The 13775-nt window shown below is 39.8% G+C and overlaps 1 protein-coding gene across 1 annotated transcript in view; it reads left to right on the forward strand.

The window, feature by feature from the left end:
• Positions 1-13775, forward strand: part of CFAP126 (cilia and flagella associated protein 126) — a 29165-nt gene continuing 15390 nt past the window's right edge. Inside the window, exons 1-3 of the mRNA XM_028488142.2 lie at positions 1-46; positions 263-353; positions 653-780. Coding sequence (XP_028343943.1) covers positions 1-46; positions 263-353; positions 653-780 — 265 coding nt within the window. The remainder of the gene's footprint in view (positions 47-262; positions 354-652; positions 781-13775) is intronic.

Here is a 13775-nt window from a genome sequence, read left to right on the forward strand (position 1 = left end):
ATGTCAGTGGACATTTTTCTGGAGTGGGCAGACGAATTCAAACATGGTAAAAAAAAAAAAGACGTAATATGAGAAAAGAGCAATCTAGTTAGGCAAAGACGAGATTGTAAGTTTTCATTACAAAGACAAAGAAGATATGGACACATTAACTAAACAATAAAAACGCGAATATCTCCAAAAATTAATTCGTCGCGTGATTTCGCCTTCTTACTCCTGGGGGCGTCCAGGCTGCACCTAACCCCTCCTTCCTCGTTTTCCGCAGACTCCGAGGGCCAACAGCTGGGCAGCGCGCGAGTCAACCGAGACGCCCAGGGGTTCCCAGACACATCTGAAATCCGGGCTCCTGAGAGACCGTCTCCGGGACACGAACCCTGCCTGCACAAAGGCCACATTCGGCTTAACGGTGCAAACCGAGAAACCTATTTCAAGGCCGGAAATCTGAGGCCTAGAGAAAAGGCGCGCCAGGGTTTCCCGGAAGTCTGAGAAGGCCGATTGGCCGCAGCCCTCGGACGTCCCCGTCCCCTGCCCGCCGTCACGCCTGCGGGCGGCCCCGCCCCCGCTCCTGCCAGTGCAACCGCGGTGGGGAGCCTTCCCGCAAGTCAGGCCTGAGTCAGGACCGGAAACCTGGGAAGTGTTGATCGGTTCCCGACAGTGGTAGCAACGTGACACGATACCGGCCACACATCGGTGGGAGGGAAGTGGAGCACAGAGCAGGCAGCCTCCTGTTGGCGTCCCCACTTCGGCCCCAGGAGCTGGAAATGACCGGGCCTTGTCATTGCTCCGAGGAGAGTGGCGATCCCATAGATCTGAACACTTCATAGTCATGTGAGTGTTCCAGCCGGGTCCCGTTCACTCCAGCTCCTCCATCTCCACCTAATCCCAATTATAGGTGTGCTATTTAAAAGTGTTCCTGTGGACGTATTAACCAGGAAAATTCTGGTTCAACAGAGTTCAGCAGTTCTCTAATTATATAGCTTTCGGAGTTTTTAACGTGCTAATATACAGTTTCTAATCATACTGACTAACGTTTGTTTTACATTTACTTTGTATCACAGTAGATTACAATGTCATTTAATCATTTTAACAATCTTATGAGATAATCATCAAAATGTTACAGATGAGGAAATAAAGTTGTAAAGAGATATGCCTGAGTTCCCATTCTAGTGATGGAGCTAGACCCAAACCCAGGTCATTTGTACTGATTGTCCACAAATCCCTTTTTAAATCGGAGCATCACCTGAGACCAGGCCTATAAAGAGTGTACTTTGTCTTGGAGTCCTTGGAGGGAGCAGCTGTGAGGTCCAAGTCAAACAAGAGAATGTGAGCCCCAGCCCTACCATGGAAGAGGTGAATTGCCTGGTTTCTGACAACAAGGTGAGGCAGTGGGGAAACTGCAGGAAACTGAGCTTGGGGTGCCAGCAGTACTTCTTGCTACTTTAAACACAGCTGCTCCTGCCTACACCCCTTGCAAAACACTCCCAAATATTCTAATGAAACCCTGAAGGTGGGGCTAGTGCTGGAAGGGACTCTGAGCCTCCCACTCCTGAGGAATGGATTAAAAAAACAAAATAAAACAAACAAAAACCCCCTAAGAGTAGGAGGTGAGAACCTGACCCACCATCTGGTCTAATACAGTCACACTGGGAGTTGCTGGTGGGGGGTGGAGGAGAGAGAAATAGATTCTGAATAGATTTAACTCCCATCTCCTTCCAAGGGAAGACACCTAAACTGGAACAAATGTCTTTTGTAGAAGTCTGGGAATGAGAAAAAACAGCTTACTGGGCAGAGACTTTGCAGCTAGAGGCAAATGAATGGGATGGGTCAATGGACTTGAGCGATTAATGTCAGGATGGCAAAAGGCCCAACAGAAATAGCTGCAACTTAGCACATGGCACCCAGGGACAAGGTCAGCCCAACACATCTGAGAACAGTAAGGTGCCAACTGCCAGCCACAGGGTTGCCTCCCTTTTCTGCTACCTGTAGGTTATGGTAGGTCCACCTTCACCTAGATGCCACCTTGAGGAGAATAAGAGAGTGTTCTGGTTATCTATTGCTGTGTAACAAACGACTCCAGAGTCAAGAATTTGGAAAGGGTATGTTGGGGACAGTTTGTTTCTGCTTAAAGTCTCTGGGACTTCAGCAGGGAAGACTTGGAGGCCAGAGGTGACTTGACGGCTGGGGGCTGGAATCATCTGGAGCTGCTCATTCAAATGTCTGGATGTTATGCTGGCTCTCGGCTGGGATCTCAGCTGAGGCTGTCAGCAGCAGCACCTACAAGTGGACTCTCCATGAGGTCTCTCTGCTTCCTCAGATCCAAGGTGGCTGGACTCCAAGATGTGGCATCCCAAGAGGACCAAGCAGAAGCTGTCACCTTTGACTTTGCATCACTTCCACCTTAGTCATAGGCCCACCCAAATTCAAGAGGAGAGAATGTAGACTCCTCAGTGGGAGGAGTGTCAGCATCACATTTAAGAGCATGTGGTATGGAATATCTAGCTGCAATCCTGTTGAAAAATTAAGAGGAATGACGAAAGACCAAGCATATTCCTATAGGGACTGAGTTAACCCCCAAACACCGTGTTTTGTTATCTGTTTCTGTATAACCACCTCAAAATTTAGTGCCTTAAAATAACAATTTATTATTTCTTATGGTTCTGTTGGTTGGCAGGGGCTCAGATGGGAATATGGCTGGAACTAGAATGATCAAGATAGCCTTAGGCCTTTCTCCACAGGGCCTTTACCTCTGGCAAAGTAACTGGTCTTCTTACGTGGCACGGACTAGCAAGAGGGAATGTTCCAACCAAGGCAGGCAGAAGCTACAGATGTGTTAAGGCTCCACCCTGGAACTTCCATATCAGCAGTTCCCAGATTCGTAGAGAGGGGAAATAGACTCTACCTCTTGAGGGGTAATTGTCCAGGTCACATTTCAAAAGAGCTTATGGGGTGGGAGATATTGTTGTCATCTTTGGAAACACAATCACCACCACAACTTGAACAAGAAAAAACTTAGAGATCTTTAACTGGGCAGTTAAAATTTCCCCCATTTCTCCACATCTTGTAGGATAGAGGCTTAAGAACAGGTTAGATCAATTATACAATAGGCTACATTTTTTTCCCATGCGTATCTGAATGTAATGAGTAAATTGTGAGCCACTAGTTATGTCAAAATATTGGTCTGCACTAGAAAGAGTCTTAGTCTTAAGACATAAAACTGGAGAACAAAAAAAAAAAAAAAAAACTGGAGAACAAATGTGAATCAGAATGGGAAATAGGAAGATTAATTTTGGTTTTGGACCTACATCTGTCCATCATCTGAGTGCGTGCTGTGACTTAACAAATACCCAAGATGGGCCAAATGATCAACTGAGACTTTTAAGGCTAGCTCACTTGTTCTACATTTTCCTTTGCTCTCACCCTGGTTCAATCTACCATCACCGCTCAGCTAAACAACTGCAGAAGGCTCCTAATCAGTTTCAGTGCATACATAGTTGTCATCTTCCAATCCATTCTCCATTTATGTATCTTCAAGATACATATTTAAACACTTAATCCTAAGAATATCCTTTAATACCAAAAAAATTACATAACTTTCTTGTTAGGGATTTCGCTATAATATCTTTAGATCCTTAAAGCTGGAAAGAAACTTAGAGACCAACACTTTCATTTTAAGGATGAGGAAACTGAATCTCATAGAAGCTAAACAAGTTGTGCAAAGGCATACTGGTTAGTAATTGGCATAAGATGGAACATGACTTCCTAATCTAGTGATCTCTTTACTCATCACATTACCTTTCAAGTAAAGAGGGAAAACATATAATAATAATAATAATAATACCTTATAGTTTTATAACCCATATTTATACTTTTTAAAAATCTGATTTATCTTTACAACAACCCTGTGAAGTGGCAGGGTAGATGTTATTACCTTTCATTTGTAAAATTAAGACAATGAAATAGCAGCTTGGTGACTTGTCCAAGGCCATATCTAGTTGGTAATAGAATTGGACCTAAGAATAAAGGTCTTCAGGCTACTCTTTCAAAGTTTTAAACTTCTTTTCCTTTTAAAAAATATTTTTATTACAAAAGAAATATGTGCTTATTATAACCAATCAACACATAAATGTACAATGAAAACTTCTTAAGCAAGAATAACCAAACAAATGGAGAAGCCATACGGGAAAAGACATATTTAACTATCTTTTAAAGGAAATTAAAACAAAAGACACCCTAAATAAAGTAAAAAAAAAAAAAAACAACTAGAAACATGCTCTGAGAAATAATTCCAACACATATGACTGAAAAAGTGTATCTCTAACACACAAAGAGTGCCTACAAATTGATAAGAAAAAGAAACAAACTAATAGAAAAGTGAGTAAAGGATATGAATAGGCAATTCATAAAAAAGAAATTCAGTGTAGCCAATAAACATATGAAAAGGTGCTGGTAGTCAAAAAACCAAAAATTTAAAGAATAATATATCATTTTCACTCATCAGATTGATAAAAAGAAAAAGAGTAATAATATTCAGGGACTAAAAGGATGGGAGAAAACAGCACTTTTGTATCTTGCTGGTGGGAATATAAATTACTATATTTTTTAAAAAGTAACCTGGCAAAAAAAAAAAAAAAAAGTAATCTGGCAACATATACTAAAAATAAGAATACATGTTCACTTTTGTCCAGCAACTCTACTTTTAAGAATCTAGCCTACTGAAATAAAACCATCAGTATAGAAGGCCAAATGCATAAAGATGTTTATTACAATATTGTGGGGCTTCCCTGGTGGCGCAGTGGTTGAGAGTCCGCCTTCCGATGCAGGGGACACGGGTTCGTGCCCCGGTCCGGGAGGATCCCACATGCCGCGGAGCGGCTGGGCCCGTGAGCCATGGCCGCTGAGCCTGCGCGTCCGGAGCCTGTGCTCCGCAACGGGAGATGCCACAACAGTGAGAGGCCCGCGTGCCGCGAAAAAAAAAAAAAAAAAAATTGTGGCAGCAAAAAGTGGAAATATCTTGAATGCCCATTAACAGGGGAATGACTGAATAAATGTCTCCACTATGGAATATTAGGCAACTGTTTAAGAAAGTGAGATAAATTTATATATACTTTGTGGTTCTATTTTATTGATTCCTTTTGACTATTGAGCCTCTGAACCTACTTCCTATGTCTGGGGGATCCCCACCCAACCACCACTGCCTCTGCCTTGTAAGATACAGCTTTCTTCCCACCATAAAATGCCAGCTATTCACTTTTCTAGCCTCCGTTGCAGCTAGAAAATCTGCAGATTAGACCACCAGTCCCACATCTTGAATTGGAAACAGGTGAGGGGAAGAAGCAGGGAAGGCAGTGAACGCAGCCTGGTGAGGGGTATGGCAACAGGGGCAGCTTCAGCCAGTTTCTAGAGGTGGTAGTCACAGTGACTCAAATAGTAGCACCCAATGTCCAGAACGCAGGACTGGCTACATGATTTGTGGGAGCCAGTGCAAAATAAAAATGTGGGGCTGCTTGTTCAAAAATTAATAAGAATTTCAAGACGGGAACAACAGACAAACCGAGGGCACAGCCTTTCTCAGTGCAGGACCCTATGGGACTGCATAGGTCGTATGCCCATGGAGCCAGGGCAGAGGGCAGAGTAAGTCAGATATGCAAGCCGCAGTGGTCGTGCCCAGTGGCAGTGGCAGCTCAGGGTACTGATTCGTCAGGACTAACAGGAATAACTTAAAATCCAAGTCTAATTCTCTATCTCCCTAGAAATCGTATGAACTACCCAATATCCTTTCATAAGTTATTTTTCCGCTGAATTAGCCAGACCTGATTTGTGTTTCTTTCAGCTGAGGACTCTGATACCTCAGTGATATATTAAATTAAAAAGGCAAGTTGCAGAGTAATGTGTATAGTACAAGAAAACAATCTGAAAGGATGCATAACAAGTGCTGACGATTATTTAGTTTCAGAAACAGTTCCCAGACATAATTTCTCCCACTTCTTCTAGTAATGTAATTTTTAGTTGGGCATATAACCTCTCAGAATAAAAACTGTATATTTCCTAGCCTGCTATATTTTCAGCTAGCTATGGTCAGTGACTAAGTTCAGGCCAATGAGATGAAAATGGAAATATCTTTGTGTGACAGCTTCAAGTATCATTCCTTAAAAGACAGCTGCTGCGTGCCCTTTGGAACTACTGCCATCTTGGATTATGAGAATCAGGGTTCCACCCTTGGGATGGAGAAAGAATGAGCTGGAAGGAATCTAAGACCCTGAGGTTCTCAAGCAGCAGAGCTCCCCTAACAACCCAGGACTGCATACCTCTGGACATTTTCATGGGAGCAAAATAAACCTCTCTATATTTTTAAGCTACTCATTTTAAAGTTTCTGTCACTTGCAGCCAAATCTACTTTAACTAGAATAGTTTTTTCCCCAAGGAAGATAAGTTTGGAATGCTGGGTGGTGGTGGAGGGGGAGTCTTTGCATATCTCTGTTTGATTTGTTTGATTTTCTACAATGTGAATATATTCCTTTTATTATTAAAAAAAAAAATCCCTGAAATTGTGGCCAGAAGACCTAGAGTCTAATTACAGCTCCAATATTAACTGGTTATGGCCTTAGGCAAATCATTAAGTTTCTCTTTAATCTCAATTAAAAATTTTTTCCAAATGAAAGAAAGTAATTCAAATATTCTCTTAAAGTAATTGAAAAAGACAAAAGCAATATTCTGAATCACATGTAAAGTTTTGCAAAATTTCAGCTAAGAAAATTCCTTGAGATGCTCCATGAAAAATAAGTCCAGTGGTCAAATAAGTTGAGGAAATGCTCTATATTATATCCCCTTTCCTCTATTGAAGAGTTTTAAGATTTTTTTTTTTTTTTTTTTTTTTTTGCGGTACGCCTCTCACTGTTGTGGCCTCTCCCGTTGCGGAGGCTCCGGACGCGCAGGCTCAGCGGCCACGGCTCACGGGCCCAGCCGCTCCGCGGCATGTGGGATCTTCCCGGACCGGGGCACGAACCCGTGTCCCCTGCATCGGCAGGCGGACTCTCAACCACTGCGCCACCAGGGAAGGGAATCCGTGAAGAGTTTTAATGTACTCTTGGAAGTTAAACATCTGAGACTTCCCATAGGAGAAACTTGTTTTGTTTCACATATCCAATCAGATTAAATGAGGACTCGAGATTTCAGATTTTAGGGTCTGGACTTTCAGGAACAGGTCAGTTTGGGAGTTTGAAAACTGGTTCTGCAACTTACTGGCTGTGCATCTTGGACAAATTATTTAACCTTCCTATGTTTCAGTTTTCTCATATATAAAATGTACTAATATTATTCTCATTTTACAAGGGGCTATTGCAAAAATAAGTTTAAAAACTTTGGCTTTACTTTAATTGCTCAAAAATTTTTGATAACTGTGAGAATAAAAACTCTAATCTAGACTTTTTAGGAAATTACTGACTCTGTGCCTTATTTCTGACAAACGAAGAAGGAGAGGGTAAAATTTGTGAGTGGTCTGAGGCAGTATGTTCTCAGAGAAGAGGTATGAATGATGATTGAGTGATTTATGTATGTAACAAGGAGGGACACAGAACTCTGGAGAGCTCTGGTGCTCCTCTTGGTACTTGTTAAAATGAGACATGAGATCTTATCCTAGCATCATTCATCGGTACCTATTTTCATTACTTGGCAGTCTTCAGTGAAGTTCACATTACACAACACTTAAAAAAATTTTTTTTCTTATTGTGATAAAATACATATAAAATTTACCGTCTTAACCCTTTTTAAGTGTACAGTTCAGTCGTATTAAGTACATTCATATTGTTGTATGACCAACACCCTTATCCATTTCCAGAATTTTTTTCATCTTGCAAAACTGAAACTCTGTACCTATTAAACAATAACTCCCCATCTGCCCCCCCCAGTAGAAGTCTACTTTCTACCTTTATGATGTTTGATCACTCTAAGTACAGGTATCTCATATAAATAAATCATTCAGTATTTGTCTTTTTGTGACAGGCTTATTTCATTTAGCATAATGTCTTCAAGGTTCATCCAAATGTTGTAGCATGTCAGAATTTCATGCTTTTTTAAGGCTAATAATATTTCATTGTATAACGTTCACATTACTTCTTGTTACATTAAGAACTTTGGCCTTTAGCACCATGTTTCTTATATTTTTCCCACAGGAAGTGTCACCACACCTAGTTAGGACAATTTTTTTCATCTAGGATTTCAATTCACCTTTTAAAGGGAGGAAGTGAAGGCAGAACAAAGAAAGGTGTGGGAAGTGGCTGAAATAATCATTCAAATGAGTAATTTCCTGGACAGTATTCTTAGGCTAGATATGTAGAAGAGCAGGCCCCCAGAACTGAATTAAGGAGTTAGATTTGGCGGGGGTAGGGGGGGACATTTACTCATTTATTTATTTATTTGGTAACAGATTTATTGAGATAGAATTCATAGACCATACAATTCACTCATTTCAAGGGGACACTTCATTGACTTTTAGTATATTCACAGAGTTGTGCAAAAATCACAACCTTAGAAAATTTTCCTCATCCCTGAAAGAAATCCCGTAGCAATTTGCCATCACCCTCAGGTCCCTCCTCAGCCTTATGCAACCACTAACCTACTTTCTGTCCATACAGAGTTGCCTATTCTGGAAATTTCGTATAAATGGAATCATATAATATGTGATCATTTGTGACTGGCCTCTTTCACTTAGTGTAATGTTTTCAAGGTTCATCCATGTTGTAGCGTGTACTGGTAATTCATTTCTTTGTTTGTTTACTAGATGAGAGAAATAATAGCATGAATTCATTCTTTTTATTACTGAATAATATTCCATTGGTTGATTATACCACATTTTATCTACTCATCAGTTTTTGGACATTAGAGTTGTGTCTATTTTTTGGCTATTATGAGTATTGCTGCTTTGAATACTCATGTATACGTTTTTGTGTGGACATATGTTTTCATTTCTCTTGGGCATATACCAAGACGTGGATTTTTTAAAAATTTTTATTTTATATTGGAGTATAGTTGATTTACAATGTTGTGTTAGTTTCAGGTATACAGCTATGTGATTCAGTTATACATATATCCATTCTTTTTCAGATTCTTTCCCATATAGGTTATTACAGAATATTGAGTAGAGTTCCCTGTGCTATACAGTAGGTCCTTGTTGATTATCTATTTTATCTATAGTAGTGTGTATGTATTAACCCCAAACTCCTAATTTATCCCTCTCTACCAAGGAGTTAGATACTATAGGACCAGAAAATGAACTTAGGAAACTAGACTGTTTTTAGTGTTCATTTCTTTTTGTATTCTTATTTAAAACTGTAAAGGAGATTGGAGATACATGCTGAGGTGGCAAGGCTCAAACGTTCTCTACAGATGGTAAGACCACACTGTGACAGAGAGAGGGAAAGAATGGCATATACTTTTAGAAACTGGAGTAGATGTTAGGAGAGGTTCTACTCTAAAGGAGTTTTGCTCTGAGTAGTTTCCACTGTGTGAGGTCAGATGAGACCTAGGACAGCCCAGAACACAAGGACCCTCCTCCCGTCATATCCCCAGAGGCCACTGTCAATGTGGGCTAGTCTCTGACTCTCCTCTCCCTACCAGGAACTGAAGAGACAGTGCCAGCACCTTTCCCCATGATCAATTTCCAAGGAAGCAAAGCTTTCATGCATCTGACCTCAAGGGTCAGTGGGACTCTGGGAGAGTCCTGAGGGATGGGAGAGATGCCTGGAACTGACTCCCATCACACTTTATCTGGCTCAAGAGAATCACTCTTCATCTACTCGTCACTATTTCTCACCCAGGTTTCTCCTTAAAGCAATGCCTTAGGGGGAGCTATTTCCCTGCGTACACAGCGACACTGACATATTAATCACATTTTTCTGCGCAGAGGTGGTGGCAATCCTCCAACAACAGGAAGTTGAAGTTCCTTCCCCATTCTGGGTTGAATAACCAAATTTTCTTGGCTCTTGGAGTCTCTCCTCCCCGCCACTTCTTTTAAAAACTTGACTCTGTCCCTGACTCTTTGCTATCCCATTGCTCAATATCTTCCATCACATCCTCCTCCTCATGACTCTAACACTTATGTAATTTAAGAATTTGGTGGCAGGAGACAATGGGCAAAAGATTTCTTCCTTTGTAGTGTAGAGGGTAGGGGACTGGTTGTAAAACTAATCTCCACCAGAGGGAGACCTAGTCTTAAGAAAGAAAACTGGCTATGAAATTTGTGATATTTAGAGGAAGTAGAGGTATTAACTCATTTATATAGCTGTTGTATTTAGCCAATTATCTCTGTAAAAAAAAAACTTGTGAAAATAATGAGAATTCATTTGTTTTTTATTTTAGGAATTACTTGTTAATTTTATAATTATGTAAAATATTTATATGGTTCTAAAATCAACTCTGCAAAACAAGGTATATTCAAAGAAGTTTATCTTCTACCCCTGTCTTATCTGCATTATTTCTCCTCTCTACGTAAAGGTAATCACTAATCATACCACTTATTTTTCCATCATTTTTCTATTAGAAACACATAATTTATATCTCCTTTTAACATAAACAATAGCACACTATTCACATGTCCTACACCTTACTTTATTCACTTTAAAGTATTTCCTGGCGATCATTCCACAGCAGCATCTTCCTCACTGCTTTTCACAGCTGTGTAGTACTCCACTGTGTGGAGATACCGTATTACTGACAGTTGAATTGTTTCCAGTCTGTAGTTATTACAAATAATGCTGCATATAATAGCTGACACTTTTCTTTTCTTTTCTTTTTTTTGCGGCACGCGGGCCTCTCACTGTTGTGGCCTCTCCCGTTGCGGAGCACAGGCTCTGGACGCGCAGCCTCAGTGGCCATGGCTCACGGGCCCAGCCGCTCCGCGGCATGTGGGATCTTCCCGGACCGGGGCACGAGCCCGTGTCCCTTGCATCGGCAGGTGCACGCTCAACCACTGCGCCACCAGGGAAGCCCACTTTTCATATTTTTGCTAGAGTATCTTTGGGGTAGATTTCTAAAAATGGAATTGCTTAATCAAAAGGCATTGATAATTGTGCTAGGTAGATACTGCCAAAGTCTCCATCGTGGAGGTTGTACCATTTTACATTTCCATACTCAACATATTAGAATGCCTGTTTCCTCATAGACTGACCAACAGAGTATGTTATCAAACTTTTGGGTTTATGCAGTCTCGTGGGTAAAATATGGTATCTCCATGCAGTTTTAATTTCAATATTTCTAAAATTATGAGCAATACTGAACAATTTTCATATGGTTAACAGCAATTTGTATGTCTTTCTCTGTGACATGCCTCATTATAGCCAGTTTTCTATAGGATTAGTCTTTTTCTTCTGTATTTTTAGAAGTTTTGTTGTTGTTTGTTTGTTTTAATATTTATTTATTTATTTATTTTGGCTGTGCTGGGTCTTAGTTGTGGCATGCAGGATCTTCGTTGTGGTGTTTGGGCTTCTTAGTTGTGGCACACGGACTCTTAGTTGTGGCATGTGGGATCTAGTTCCCTGACCAGGGATCGAACCTGGGCCCCCTGCATTGGGAGCGTGGAGTCTTACCCACTGGACCACCAGGGAAGTCCCTGTTGTTGTTATCAAAGATGCTAAATCTTTGCCTGTGGTATAACTTTTTCCCCCAGTTGTCTTTTTACTTTTTGGTGGTGTTGTTATGTATTAAAATTTATCAATGCATCTGTGGAGATGAGCATTTTTTTTACCTTGGATCAATTAATATGATAAACTATATTAATGGATTTCCTTTGACTCTCCATCATTGCATCTATAGAGTATTATCCACTTGGTCATGATACAATCTTTTTAACATACTATTGGATTCTGCTTACTAATATTTTATATAAGATTTTTGTATCAATATTAATAAGTGAAGTTGATCTATAGTGTTTTTTGTTTAGTTTTTGTCATGGTTCCAAAATTCAAGTTTGGGAGTCAATGTTACAACCACTTCATAAAGTGAATTTGCGAATTTTCCTTCTTTTGCCACGCTCTAAAGTAGCTTAAAAAGTTAAGGAATTATTTTTAAAAATTTGATAATATCTTCTGTGAAACTATCTGGATCTGTTTTGTTTTGTGGGGTAACTCTAACCAGTTTCTCTAATTCTTTTATAATAAATGGTGTGTTTTTACTCTGTCTCCACAGGGGTCAATTCTGTTAAATTGGGGTTTTATACAACATTATACATTTAATGTAGATTTTCAAACATATTTACATAGAATATTTAAAAATTTTTCTTTTCTGTGTCTCTTTCTTTCTAACATTATCTATTTGTGCTGTCTTCACCCCCCCCCCTTTATTTTGAGTAGTTTAGTTAAGAAGTTATCAATTTAATTTTTTCAAATAAACAGTTTTGGATTTATTTATTTTAAAAGAGAATTTTAATTTCCAGTTTTAAAAGTTCTACTTTTTGTTGTCGTAGTTTTCAAACCCATTAACACTGCCTTTCTTTTTACTAATTTCTTTCCTTTGCTGACATTGGTTTGCCTTTTTTTTTCTCCCTAGTTTTTTGAGTCAAAATGTTCATTTATATTTGCTTTTTAACTTCTATTCATTTAATATTAAATCTTTCTCTGATAGCTGTTTTAACTATTTCCCATAGATTCTTGTTTTCATTATTAATATTTTCGATTTGTTTTGCATTTCTCCTTTGACCCAGAAGTGGTTAACAGCAAGTTGTTAAATTTCCCATTTGGAAATTTAAATTGGAATTTATTGAGATTTTTTCTGTGGCCTAAGATGTGAATGTGCCACATTTTTGTGATATTTGTGAATCCTTTATATGCATTTGGGGAGGAAGAAAGCCATATTCTCTATTATCAAGGTTCAGAGTTTAATATATATTAAATCGATCTTATTTATTATGTTGTTTAGGTTGTCTGTATCTGTACTAATTTCTTGTTCACTTTATCTCTCTAGATCTGATTTGTTAAAGTCTCCTATTATTAATGTGCTTCTATTTCTCCCATATTAAGTGTAATTCTTTCTCTTTTTTTAATTGTGGTAAAAATTTCTTTATCTCGAATCCTGCAGCCTGTGGAACAAAAACCACATTCACAGAAAGAGAGACAAGATGAAAAGGCAGAGGACTGTGTACCAGATGAAGGACCAAGATAAAATCCCAGAAAAACAACTAAATGAAGTGGAGATAGGCAACCTTCCAGAAAAAGAATTCAGAATAATGATAGTGAGGATGATCCAGGACCTCGGAAAAAGAATGGAGGCAAAGATCGAGAAGATGCAAGAAATGTTTAACAAAGACCTAGAAGAATTAAAGAACAAACAAACAGAGATGAACAATACAATAACTGAAATGAAAAATACACTAGAAGGAATCAATAGCAGAATAACTGAGGCAGAAGAACGGATAAGTTATAACCACTTTATAGGCAATTTGGCCATATCTATCAAGACCGCTGCGGAACAGAATAAAGAAAAAAGAATGAAGAGAAATGAAGACAGCCTAAGAGACCTCTGAGACAACAATAAACACAACAACATTCACATTATGGGCTCCCAGAAGAAGAGAGAGAAAAAAGACCCGAGGGCTTTCCTGGTGGCGTAGTGGTTGGGAGGCCGCCTGCCGATGCAGGGGATACGGGTTCGTGCCCCGGTCCGGGAAGATCCCACATGCCGCGGAGCGGATGGGCCCGTGAGCCATGGCCACTGAGCCTGCGCGTCCGGAGCCTGTGCTCCGCAACGGGAGAGACCACAGCAGTGAGAGGCCCGCATACCGCAAAAAAAAA

The sequence above is a fragment of the Physeter macrocephalus genome, chromosome 4, assembly GCF_002837175.3.
Source record: "Physeter macrocephalus isolate SW-GA chromosome 4, ASM283717v5, whole genome shotgun sequence".
Classification (NCBI taxonomy): Eukaryota; Metazoa; Chordata; class Mammalia; order Artiodactyla; family Physeteridae; genus Physeter; species Physeter macrocephalus.